General features: G+C 42.4%; 1 protein-coding gene across 4 annotated transcripts in view; it reads right to left on the reverse strand.

Annotated features, from left to right (window-relative positions):
• Nucleotides 1-1,169: 1,169 nt before the first annotated feature.
• LOC109297363 (A-kinase anchor protein 2-like) overlaps nucleotides 1,170-13,780 on the reverse strand; it is a 557,784-nt gene continuing 545,173 nt past the window's right edge. For 3 of the 4 annotated variants that reach the window (XM_019517063.1, XM_019517066.1, XM_019517065.1), the window contains 2 exons: nucleotides 12,530-12,708; nucleotides 1,170-1,311 (listed from right to left, as the gene is read on the reverse strand). In XM_019517063.1, coding sequence (XP_019372608.1) covers nucleotides 1,219-1,311; nucleotides 12,530-12,708 — 272 coding nt within the window. In that variant the 3' untranslated portion in view covers nucleotides 1,170-1,218. The remainder of the gene's footprint in view (nucleotides 1,312-12,529; nucleotides 12,709-13,780) is intronic. The other variant, XM_019517064.1, reaches the window with a different exon arrangement.

Below are 13,780 nucleotides of genomic sequence, written 5' to 3' on the forward strand. Positions count from 1 at the left end.
TTATTTTTCATTTCTTGTGTGTGCTCCCTCCCTCTCTCTCCCTCACTCCCTATTACCTTCTTCACCTTTTCGTTTCCTGGAAATATAAATCGTTCCCATAGCATTCTACATTAACTCCTAGGCCTTCCATATTGTATAAATATAGTTAAAGACACAACTAGTTTTGCTCTTTGCTTCAAACCTCTTTGTGTGCTAGAGACTGGCTTGACTCAGTTATTGTCTTGGTAAAAAGTAAATGTCATTTTTGTGTGTGTGCATTCCTCCTTATATTTCTGCCTCAAGTTAACTGGTTAATTTAATAAGATTTTGCACATATGGCCCTGCCCCCTTCTCACAAAATCAATGTCACCCACTAAAAACATTACATTTAGAAACAGTTATGTAAATATGCTCTGAGAAACTGAAGAGCAGTTGCTATTGCAAGCACACAGGGTCCTACAGCTAAGGTAATCTATTTGGCTTTGTTTTGACCTTTAGTTCTCTCCTAAACTATGACAGATTGTGTTTGCAACAGAAGGGGATATTTTATTAAGTATGCAGATTGCAAAAATATGGATTGTACCTTTGCAATAACAGCATCCTTTTTTTTTCTTTTAAATGATAAATTAAGAGAAAAGGAAAAGAAACCTTCAAACCACAAAAATAAGAGGAAAAAAAGATTCTTTGTATCTTATGGCTGTCTAAAGTACACCAAAATAATGTCAATGTCTTTAATGCAGCAAGGGGGTGGTGATGAAGAATGCAGATAAGTCTGCAGGAAGATGGATGACAGGTAGGTGATGCTACTATGAGGCACCCTCTTGTGGCAGGTTTGTAGAGGCCAAACTCTCTGAGTGTTGCAAAGCAGGGCAGGGAATTCAGTTAGAAGGAAGCATGTGTGTCTGCCCTGCTCTGAGTTTTGCCCACTCGTTTCATCTCCATGCTGACCTATTGCAATGGGCCTCTGTCAATGGTGATGACATCCTCATTCTTCCTTGGAAGGTTCCACGCCTAGCATCCTTCGAAATGGTTTGTCCTTTCTGGGGTGTTGTATTTGGTGAGTGGGTTTGCCTGTTTGTTCAGGGTGCCTGGAAATGGATCATTCCTGTTTCCAGGAGCATTACTGAGTCTGTCCTATCTTTAATAAATATTGAATTAAAATGCTGCTGCTTTTTAGTTGATTTAACTGATTTTTTTTTTGGTTTCTCCATCCCAATCCGCCTTCAAGTTGCACAGGGATTATTCATTTTCTTCTCGGTTGGCATATATTCCAGCCTCCCAACGAAGTGCTAGGGCGCTCTTCCTGCGATTCACCCTGGTAGCCTCAAGGACCTGGAAAGGAAACAAAAATACCATTTTGTTTATTTGCCCTTCTCTGATGCTCCCTGTTGCTCATCCCATCTCCTTTGCAGAAACTTGCACATACACACAAAGCTGGACTATGGAACCCTTATGCACAGAGGCAGGCACTGTTGAGCTACTCCTGTAATTAAGCAGATGCTAGGGTAAAAGTAAGGATTACACAATCAAACCTGTATATACAGCAGCATTAACTTAGGTGTAAATCTGCAGGCCTGAGTGAAGATGCTACATCTTCCACATCCAAATTTAACCAAGGGGCAGCAGGGAGAGGCAGAATGGTTATGAAGGACTCATTCTCATTGTATGTGGAATTTGTAGTCTAGAAACAAGTCAAAGATAACATCTGGCTTTTTCCAAGGGATGCCTTGAGTCTACAAAGATTGAGAACCAGTGGCTTAGTGTTATTCACCATGTGGCCTGTTTATATTGGGGCAGCTTTGCCTGAAAATGGACTTCTGGATCCAGGCCTATGCTATTTTACTATGAGGGAATACCCCAAATGAAAATGACATGACATCAAGAATTAAGAGTAGCATAAATCAAAGAAATGCTATAAGAACCAAGGACCATGGAACTGTTTGATGTAAACACAAATGATTTACTGACGACCATTTTATTGTTAAATATTTGATAAGATTTTCATAAGTGAAGTGCCTTTTAACTAACTGCCATGTTCAAAGTCTCTGAAGAAGAGGCCTTTTAATTTACTGAAGAGGATAGTTCATCAGACATAAACCAGTGGGATTAATGCTGTCTAGGTGGAATCACAGAGGCTGCTTGCAGACATTTAAAAAAAAAAGAAAAGAGAAAAAAGCAGTATTTTACTTTAAACTTGCCCACAAGAGGCAGTGCATTAGTTGGATGTGGCTCACCCGATATCTGTATAGATTGGATGCTTTAGTGGGGCTTTTTTGGTGCTTTTATCTAATAGCTGATTGAATCCACTTCAGATATAAGTGCAAAAAAGCCCCACTGAAGCGCCCATTCTATACAGACAGCTGCAAGCAGCCAGAGTACTTATCCCATAGTATTAAGCTCATCATTTAAGAAGCCACTGGCCTGCATTAGGAACAGCTCAATTTTCCTAGAAACTTGTGTCAAATAGACAGCAAAATGGGCTCAAGACTAGTCCTTGGTCAAATATTATAGTGAATCTAAACAGGTTTTATTTTTATGGACTTTGCTCAGAATGTGCAAGACCTATTCCATAAATAGCTGCACAGATAACCCCTGGGATTTGGGTACATGCACAGCAATACACTGAAGTAAATGGAGCTAATCCATTTAGGTAAGGTTGTCAGAATCTGGCTCATGGCTTTCAAAGAACCCTTAAATGCCAGCCTGCGTCCTTAGTAGTAGAACATAAGATTCCCACTGAGCACAAACAGCAAAGGTCAAGGACTGGAGCTAACAAGCAGGAGCTGCATTCTTTATGCAGCATATCCTGATATATGCCCTTCAGGTGATGACCTTCATATGCGCTGAAGTGTCCTGAACAGGTCAGGACTATTCATGAAGTAGAGTGCTATTCAGTGCAGGTTAGAGTAATGGAACTTGGCCCTCTACTCTCAGGTATACCCATGGAGCCCTGCAGGAGACGAGGTATAGTTGACAGCAGAATTAGCTTCGTCTTTACATTCTGGCTGGGAGCTTCAAAGTGACCAATGGACATGTAAAATGTCTGCACTGAAAAACCTTAGTAGGAACAATTTGCTATTACTGCTCTCTGGATTTTATCACTTGTTTGGAATGGCTCCAAAAATTGGCACATGGCCTTACCAGAGATTATAGAGTGAATGATTCTCTCAGGCTTAAGTGCATAACAGCTCTGGAGAGGAGTGGAAAGATCATGCCAATGAAAATAGCAAGATGATGCAAAAATATTTTATTTGGAAAAAGCAATTTAATTGCAAGTCAAAATAAAAGAATTCAGAGTGGAACAACGTCAGAAGGACAGACAAGTATACAAAAAATACCTGGAATTGATTTTATAAAAAAATTGTCCTTTATGTCTCTTGCTAGATAGATGACAGAGTTTCAGCTCAAGAGATATTGTAAGGAGTTACAGAAGGCTGTTTCATGTCATTACGCCCCCTTTAATATATCACTTGTCAGAATAAAATATGACAGAATGGTTAAGCTCAAGATTTATTTACCTGTTCCATAGTGACAGGTAGAGGGAGAAATCTACTGGAAAGACAGCAATAACAATAGCACCAACAGCTGATAAAAGCTTGTAGGGGCATGCTTCAGTAAAAAAGGACAGTCACCCCAAAGCACATTTTGCTGAGTGAAACTGCCAAGCCTCGTGTATCCCTAGTTCATTTCAGTCAGTAGCACAGAATATTGCTGTGTAGATTCCTCATGTTCTTTGGATGGTACTGACATGGACAGGCCAGAATTAAAACACAGATAATGCAAAGACACACACAAGCAGAGAGAGAGACAGAAGTGAGAATTCTTGCTCCAACTGAAGTTAGTGGAAAAATTTCCATGAATGTCAACGGGGCCAAATTTTCACCCACGGCCAGATTCTATTCCACCTATTAGGCATCAACATGGACTTAGGCACCTAAGTGCAATTCTATTCTATTCTGTTTAAGTCCCTAAAAAAACATTAATGCATAAGGTGGGTGGGTCCTCCTTTCCTCCTTGATGCTTTTTTGTGATTCAGTCTTAAGGGTAAGACAGCGCTATGTTACAAAAGTAGAATGATTAACAAATTTTTAGGGACTTGAGCAAAGTGGAACAGAATTGCACTTTGATGTCTAAGTCCACTTAGATGCTAAATAGGTGGATGAGGGTCTAACCCTCTGGTTACTTACACACATGTGGGGAGCCTGCTTTGACACACTGGAAATCCAGCGTGTTGGAGCAGACTTGCTGGAGCATGTAAATTGATGCACTCTGGCAGCCTCGCGCGTTAAATGCATCAGTGGTGTAGCGTGCCTCCACACTGAGAAAGTGGTGGCAGTGTGGTTGGAAATAAAATATGTTTGATGTGTTTTAGTTCAAAGAGTATCGCCGCCATTTTCTCAGCATGGAGGCACTGCTGATACATGATGTGTGTGCTTTTCGTTAGTTTAGCTTGCTAATTAAAAGCGCCTGGTGCTGCATCAGAAGCACATGTAAAAATACCCTCTGCATCTAAATTGAGTTGCAGTTGATGAGAAAATTGATTATCCTGCAGCCTTTCAAATATGCATAAGAACCTAGACTCAACAAGGAAGAGCAATTCCACAGGTGTGGGAGGTGTCATAAAATAATTTTAAAGCCTGCCCCTCTTCCCCCGCCCCCAGCAGCATATACAGGTCCTGCTTTACCACATTTTCTGGAATGGTCCAACACTAAATACTGGGAGCCTCCTAAATATTGCAAACAAGAGGAGTGAACAGCCTACTGTGATGGTAATCACCACTTGTTTGTCCATTTTTAAATCCTAATGCTTGTATTTAGATATGTTGGGCTTGAATTTTAAAGCATGGCCTTTCTTTTTAGTTAAATAATTAGAAGCACACAAACACATGCAAACAAGATTATTGCTCATTAACTCATTAATTGTTAAAATTAATAAGTGGAGTCCTACTGAGGTCTGAGATGGTCAGTTTTAGTAATGGTACACACAGCTATCTATGTGCACGTGAAACTTCTGCATAAGTGAAACATACACCAAACTGTCAGAAAAATGCACAAAAGACAATGTCTACTCTTGAAAAGTTGGCTATGGCTGCCCCAAAACAGGAAATTTAGTTCTTGGCTTTTGGCCAGACAATCACACAACTGTACACAGCAAACAGTGCTTTCTATTCCTCAATATGAAGGCCTTTTATTTACCAGTCGCACTTACTGCTAAATCCTGCTTCTACAGAATATCCACATGTTGTTGGAGGCCCATTGATGGTTGAAACCCTTAGACTGTAAACAGATCTCTTAATCAAGGCAGTTCTGATTGCCCCAGGTTTTAATTTGGATTAAAACAGGAGTGGCAGGATTGAAACAAGAGGCCCTTCCGAACGAGCCCTTCCATGCTGCATTGTGGTTATTTTGTCAGTAGGTGACGAGACAGAGCACCCAGCATGGTAGGCTTGTCTCTGGAATGAGCCACAAGTAAGTTATTATATTTACTCATATCCAAGATGGAGATTTTTTTCCCCTTTCAGCATGGGATGGTCTTGGATTCAAGTAAAAAGGGGGCAGGGGAGGAAAGCCTGCAGCTGTGGCTCCAGCTTTGCCTCCCCCGCTACCTGTGCCAGTTCCCCTGTTGTCTCTGCCCCCCACCATCTTCCCCCCATCTGGCCCCCTGCTACATCTGCCTCCCTCCTATCCTGGCCTTTGCTGTCTCCCCCTCACCACCCCACCTCCTCCCACCACAGCTCCAGCTCCAGAGCACATGGTTGCTCTGGTCCCAGCACAGCCACGCAACAGCAGTGGTGGTGGTGGCAGCTATAGCTCCAGGGCCAGGACTGGGGTTGGGGCCAGAGCTGACACTGCCACAGCTGCTGCAGCTTGGTTGGGTTGGGGCCAGAGTAACCATGTGCTCTGTGCCCAGGGCTAGAGTGGGCCCAGAACTGCACTGGAGGATAAGTGGTAGAGGGCAGGGGGAAGGACAGACATCGTGGGGGCAGGGAGGGAGGCATGTGCCAGGGTGGGCAAAGGTGCTGGGAGGGCAGATGCCTCATGGGAGGGGGGCAAGGTGAAGGGGGAGGATGCAGGTGGCACGGAGGCTGGCGGTAGGCCACACAGGCACTGGGGTGGGGACAACAGGTGGCAGGGGGTGCAAGTGGTGATGGGAACAGACAGTAGGGAGCAAGGGAAAGGAGTCAGGGGGACAAATTTAAGATGTCCCTCTAATCGTTAGATTCTGGACATGGAAAATTATAGCAAATTTATAAATTTTCCATCTATAGAATCTAATTATTGGGGGGGCGTCTTAAATTCAAAAAGTCATCTTGGATTCAGTAAATACAGTAGATGAGCCACCAATTAACTTGCAGATGCACACAGAGGTATATGTGCCTGGGGAGAAGGGGAGTTGATGGAAGAGGTGGAAGGAGCTGTTAGCACATTTTATCCCATGTAGCTCACAAGTACTGGAAGCAGGCCAATAAGTGCAACTGTTTGTAGGATCCTGGTACAAAAGGCTTTCTCTAGGTATAAATACAATGCCTGTTTATAGCCTTAGAGAAGAATACATATTCGGTGCCTTTCAGTGTGTTAGAATATATTTGGGGTCAACAGTGGTGACAGCCTGTCATCTCACTTTCAGTTTTGTGACTGGCAAATTTATCTGGCCACCATTAAAACTTTTCAGTTGCCTCTGAAACTAAACACCATTACTAGAGCATTCCTTATGGTGGATTTGAAATATTCTCAATATGAATGGGTAAAATTATGTAGTTATCAAAGATAAAACCAGAAGTTTCTAAGGACAACAACCGGCACAAGCATGCGTTATCTATGCATGCAGGTGTTGGCAGTTTTTCTAACAGGAACAAGAAAAAGGTGTGGCATACTTTTATTGTACAGTCCAGTCTGGAAGAAGATATGCCATGCCAGTCTGGGGAATAGTCACAGTCTAACAGTATAATTGGGACTCCTGTCGACACTGATAAGAACTGTGTTGCTAAGGACTTCCACACCAAGGTGAAAATCCATAACAAAAAAGCACCAGGACTGAAAGAAAGGTCATTTCCTAGGGCAGATGCTTAATGACAAAGATCAGAGTTGAAAGGTTTTAAGCTGTATAGAACATGAAAATTGTTAGACAACTTAAGTCTCCCACTTCTTTCCCACTTGCAGTGATAGTAGATTTGGCAAGAAGGGGAATAGCTATTGTATCACACATGATTATATTATATGCTGTTATTATGTATACGTATTTTATATGGGAGCCACTTACCCATTTCCAGATGTACTGCATGAATTAGGAACCTAAAATCTATTTTCTCAGCTCATGCCTTTTACAGGGCACTGTATCCCCTGATACCACACTGGCCAGTAACAGATGACAGTCCAAAGGAGGAAAAGGGCCAGGGAATGTGTGTAGGACCAGGTCAGTAGAAATTCAGACACTGAAAAACATTTGCACAAAGCGGCTACCCAAATAATGGCTATAAGTAAGTCTCTTATAGTAAACCACACAGGAAGCTATCTAATTAATAAAGCCCTTGAAGTTGGATAAAACTTTTTTCCCCCTTTGATCTCAAGGGATTTTTTGTGGATACCCATTTTTGGGAGAGTGTGCATGTGTGTGGGAGGGTTGGGTGGGCTCAAGATTTGTTGCAGAGATTTGTAGAGTAGAGAGATGTGTGTGCCAATCACCAGAATGTATTCCTAGATGGCAGAATACTTCTTAGACACAAGTGCCTATTTGTTTCCCTTCTGAGGCTCAGAGGATACAAACAGAAGCACATGCACACATAGAAAATCTTGTCTGGCATTCCTGGGACACATGCTACATAACAAATGGTAATATTTTAGTATTGCAAAATATTTAATTGATTTCAGCTTCTGCTCTTAAAAATGAAGGAACAACAGTGTGTTCAAAGCCAATGTTTCAAGGGATACAGGCTCTGTATGCTTTTCCTCCCCAGAAGTTCTTCTCAAACACTTCATGTTCGACTTAAAGCACCCCTGCATCTGCAGCTCTGGGTCTTTTCTTTGCACAGATTACCAATGATACTTAATCATGTGGTGTCTGTGGTCACCATATTGTTATGTAGATAAACTACTCAATATAGGGACAGTGATGAAGCCACCAAACTCATTCATTTGTGATCTGAATCCACAAGTTGAAACAAAGCTGTCCAAGAGGATACTTTGTTCAGAATTCAAATGTTGATATTACTGAACACGCTGTCACTGCAGATGCAGAGGAGTTACAGCACTTCAAGCTGGGCCCACAATTCCTCAAAGTCTAGAGATGAATGCACCAAGGGTTTTTGTTTTACCCCTGACAGAGAAGGGCTCAGCTGAGAGGGTCACATGTAAATCAGGACTGAAGAAGGTTCTGATCCTAGACTTTGATTTGGTCCCATCTCTCTAATTACAATCTTCTCACCTCTGAAAATTGTAATTAGATTTCCAGCACTAGCAAAACAAAAAGGTGTACATGATGAATCAGAGGGAATATGCCCCCGACATACATGCCCTCACCGCATTTCTGATGCGAGACAGCACTGACACTCAGCATGGAAATGCAAACTGCAGCCACATGCACCTGGTACCACCATGCAAGAGAAAGCAAAAATAAGCAGTTGAAAAGTACCTCAGAAGTAACCTTGCTAGACAGTAATTTACAGGTGTACTGGCAGAAAGGGAAAAGACCAACATTAGTACAAGGAACAAACATATTGAACTTTGGAAGCAAACCAAAAAACCCCCCAAAACCCAGTGAGAACAGGTACATCCCACAGCAGTGGACCTGAAATGGTCTGGCACCATTCCCAGCTTGGCCGCCTTCCTCTTGGCCAACCACACTCTTGGGTGTTCAAACCGTTGCAGTCTTCCTGCTGTCCTCATCCTTTTATCAATCCACTGCAGTGGCAACTTCTTTAGAAATAAACAGCTAGAGAAAGAATATCTTCCCCTGTCCCTTTCCCCTGTGATTCAGTGAAGTCCTTCCTATGGCAGGTGTACTGGATTTGACCTTGACCAAGGCAAACTACTTTGACTTGAAAAGCCAATAGCTGAAAGTATGAAGAGGAGGAGCTGTGCTGAAGAACAGCACACTAAGTGACACAGAAAGTGTAGTCTGCACATTAGCTTCCTTGGATAAATGAGATGATAACTCATGGTTCCAAGGTGTCCTTCCTCCTCCTTGTGTTTCTTGTATGGATAGCACCCAAGGCTCCCATCATGCAAACACCGCGTTTCCTATTATTTGTTGTAACACATTGCAGGACTTTTCCATATACCCCTAGATGGCTCCATTTCAACAGGATTACTCAGACTCATCGAAGAGTAGGGCTAGAAGGGACCTCAGGAGGTCATCTACTCTAACTCCCTGCTCAAGGCAGGATCACCTCCATCTAAACCACACTTAGGGAAACATTATGTCAAACCTACTAAGTTATGAAAAGTGCTTGCAGTATTCAGATGAGCGTTTGTTAAGCTTTGTTCTTTTCTGTGTTACACAGCCAAAGGGAGCATTTGACATGATAGAACTTAGCTTCCAGCAGCTTAAGTAGTCTCTGATTTCCTTAGCATTCAACTTAGTGAGCTGAGCAACAGTCCTGCCCTACAGGACTGGATTTCCTAAATGGCAGCTGTCTGTCTGACTGGTAATTATGCTTCTTTAATATATTTTTAAATGGTTCAGCAATTTGCTCTTCTCTGTAATTACTCTCTTTCATCTGACACTGCATTTTTGAAGGCCTCTGCTGACAAATCAGAATTAATGTTTGGTTAAATAATTATTTCTTAGCCTGGCACACAAAATATTTGCTCAAACCAAAGATGGTGCAAGCTTGGCAAGACAAAGCACACCCCTTCTTATGATTTCTCTTCCTCCCAGTCCTGACAGTTGTTTATAAAAGAAAAAAGGGAGGACAACTAAAACTCTCCACCTGTTTTAAGGAGGACTTATGCTGTCGCAGGATTTGGGATGGGCGGGGGGAGGGAGAGGGGGCAAGGCCAAGGTCAAAGAGCCACCTGAGCTTAGTGACCCAAAGGGCCAGAGTGATTAAGGCACACCAGTTCCTCTTGTCAGCAGTGCACAACAGGGTCATGTGGCTAGCACTGTGCCTTGCTGCCTTTGACTCCCTAGCCTGAGGGATCAGGTACCCATTTACAGATGGTGGACAGGGGCAGCGGAGCTGGCATGAATTTGGGCAAGGATGCAAAGCCCTGTCTGGAGAATAGCAAGATAATCTAATTGCTCTGCTACCACACCCAGGGAAATAAAATATATTACTAAAAAAAGCTGGACTCCAAACGGGTTTATAGAACATAGCTATGAAAACAAAACTGGGCCAGACCTTCAGCTGACTCCCTTAACTTAAATGGAGCACTGTTTATCTGTGCCAGGACCTCGTCTGCAATTTGTACAATAGCGTTAATTATCTGACAGCATAACTTTTAAACAACAAATGCCTCAATAGTTTTAGCATCAGAAAGCAGCAGAGACACCCAGAACCATGCTTCTCTGGGATGTTGCTCTTCATTTATACCAAAGTTCTTGGTCAAGACATTGACTTGCATTTCAAAATACAGGAGACAAAACAATCATGGCCAACTTCTTTTCTAGGTGGGACCTGTGCAGCTCTGTGGATTCTGACTTAGATGCACAAGTGGAACTTAGAAGAGAGAGTGTGACCCTGTGTTTTAATGACACCTTTCATTTGCATGTGCTCTGAGGTTCACAACATACAGCAGGTAACCACTGAACGACTATGACAATGGATTCCAACCATAAGCTGATAGGCAGGGTAAGTCACCTTCATTCATCATGGGAGACAGTGCTACAAGGAAAAGTTCATGATGAGAGTGTAACTTGGCTTTACCCATCAGCAATATATTGAATTGACTGATAGAAATAAGCTCCAAAGTTATCAATGCCACCTGAGGATGGATTCTCCAGTCACTTGCACTGTTTTTGCACCACTAAATTCATTTTAAGTTACCCCTAGTCTGCACTCAAGGAAAGTGAGGAAGGAATCATATCTCAAATCTCTTGAATGAGATGCCTCATGGCATCATATCACGGGCACTAGGATGGAAATATATAGAAGGGAGAAAGTCCTAATGTCTCCCTGGGGTAGATAGTTATGAACATTACCCAACCTGAACACAGGAAAACTGCCTATAAGAAGCAAAGGAAACTGGACAGTAACTCATTCTTGAAGAGGTGCCTTCACTGTATGAAAGGAAGACATCAAGTTTCATGTGTCAGAGAAAATAAATGGTGAGTTGAAATATGCTGGCTACCAGGAGGTAGGAAGACCTCCTTATGGGCTTAATTTTGCTGCACTGATGTCAACTAAAGTTTGGTCACTGATTTTAGTGAAAATGGGACCAGCTCCTAAATCAGTGCAGCATCTGTTTGAACCTTAAAACCAGTCCTCATGTTTTGCATTAATTCACAGCCAAAAAATGCAGTGGGTTCCTCTCCCATTTAACTCTTTCTCATTTTAAATACCATATGGTGGTGTATAATAATAATCATGATGATTAAACAGCCACAATTAAAATCCACCACATTTTGTGGGCTACTGTTTACAGAATAAACTTGAAAGTCTTTCAGGTTAAAAAGGCTTTATTTCAACTGGAAGTGGTTAGGAAGGCAGTTTCCTTAGATGATGAGCTGGTATTGTCTTCCTTACATTCCAAGTGTTTGAAATGTGTGTAGCACATGGTGGGTACTACAGGAAATAAACAACAGCAAAATTCAGCTGTAATTACTAATAATACTAAAATCCTTTTAAGGGTTTATGCTATTTGTCTATCCTACATATACACACAACACAGGGATGCACAACAAGGGAAGAACTGTTTGCAAATCCCTGCACATGGATAGGAAAACAGATTGCTTAAAGTGCACACCTGATCTGTGACTGGCATGTGAAATTCATAAGTGCTCTCCATCAATGCTGGTGTTGCAAAAACCTGAATGGGAGGCACCTATGAGAATAACTCAGCAGGATTCTTGTAATTTTTTCCTTTCTGCACCCACCAAAGAAGAGAGCAAATGGCATGGGAAACATCATTTTGTCCCTGTCAGGTGTCAGATATCCTTTGGCATTTTCCTGATCCAAACCAGGAACAATCGCAAACATTGCTTTTGGGGAATCCATCCATTTAGGCTAAACCATTGCATTCTGGACAAGGACTCTGGGAATTTAATAAGTATTGAGTGAACACCAGTATTGGACAGACCCAATTTATATACCTCAAAAAGTGCTGTTGTGTAGCTCACCACAATGTTTCTGCAAGAAATGATTTACAAGTTGATCAGGTCAGTTAGGCTTGGGCTTAGCAGTAGTAGATTGGTCTCTAACTTTTACATAGATTCTTTCCTCCTTTCAAATAAGTTGTCTTAAATGCCTTCAGACTACTCAGTGAGTCATTTTGAAAAGAACACCTGGCATTTAGAAGGCTAAAAGTTGTCCTCCCAACCTCAGTTCGTGGCCTGTAATGAAAGACAACCCAGTGCTACACGCAGAAGAGCAAAAGGGAAGAGCATACTTACACTGCTATCATCAATCTTTTCACGCCTCTTAGTCTTGTGCGTTTCATAATCTTCCATGAGGGTCTGCATCAAATTCTTTGGGCGCTGGGATCCTGCAGCCTCATCAGGCAGTGAGTCAGGTTGCGAGAGGGGACTTTCTGCTGTTGGGGATGGTGGAGGCCTGATCTTCTCTATTTTCCCTAAAATGACATGAAAGGAGTTGCATTTTCTAAGTGGACTGACTCAGGGATAATTTAACTGAAGTGCGACAGCTGGTAAAAGGTACCAGCTGGAGAAATATTTTCAACTTGGTTTAGAGAGACACATTTGGAAACTCAGCTTATAAAATAAACTCCTAAAACAAACACAGCTGAAGTGAGTTTCTAGTGACCCCTGTATTCTCCTCAGCCTAAATTACACCTATGCAACTGTTTAAGAAACTTTATTTCTGTGAAATGACATAGCTTTGCACCTCTGCTACCACTGCCGATCACTGGGGATCTGGCTGAATTAATAATAGAGGTCTTGCTTCTATACTCTGGAAACTGCTGAACATACTTTCATTGGATCAGTGACTAAAAGAATTGTATGGTCCACTGCAGACAGTTCCAAGCCACAGTCTATGCAGGGTTTGCTGATGGCCCAAGGACAGCGGTCTGCACAGGAAGTATTCACTCTTGTTTCCAGCTACTAAACTCAATTAAAAGAGCCAAAAAGATACCTCAAAGGCCCTCCTAAAATTACTTTTCTAGTCAATTTGTTGCCTTTTCACTGTGTGGTATGTTTATGATAGCTGAACTGGCTAAAACAACATGCAAGAACTCTGCAGATGACACCAAGCAGGTGGGACTGGAGACATTTTGGGTGCATCCGGATGAGTGTGTGTGTTTCCCTGGGAACGAACAGCAGCAGCACATACCTGTATGTGCATACAAGTATGTGCTGCTGATGCCTGTCCTAGGGGAACACCCATGCATGCATGCTCTGGTGCATAGCAAATTGCCCTAGGTGGGGTTCAGGAGGCTGAGGCCAGGCTCCAGCTTCAGGTGGTGCATGCTGCCACCACATGTACCACCTGGTTTTTTTTTGGATCTTCCAGTGTCAAAAAAACCTGCCGTGCTACAAATTAGCAGCACTGCAAATGCCTACATGTGAGGTGTGTGTGGTCTGTGGTGCCACAAACTGCATGAGATGGAACTGGGACTAGCTACCCAGATTAAGGACAACAAGAAGTCCTTTTTTAAATACATAGGGGGCAAAAAGAAGGTACCA

The sequence above is a fragment of the Gavialis gangeticus genome, unplaced genomic scaffold, assembly GCF_001723915.1.
Source record: "Gavialis gangeticus isolate Ggan-Ray unplaced genomic scaffold, GavGan_comp1, whole genome shotgun sequence".
NCBI classification, from domain to species: Eukaryota; Metazoa; Chordata; order Crocodylia; family Gavialidae; genus Gavialis; species Gavialis gangeticus.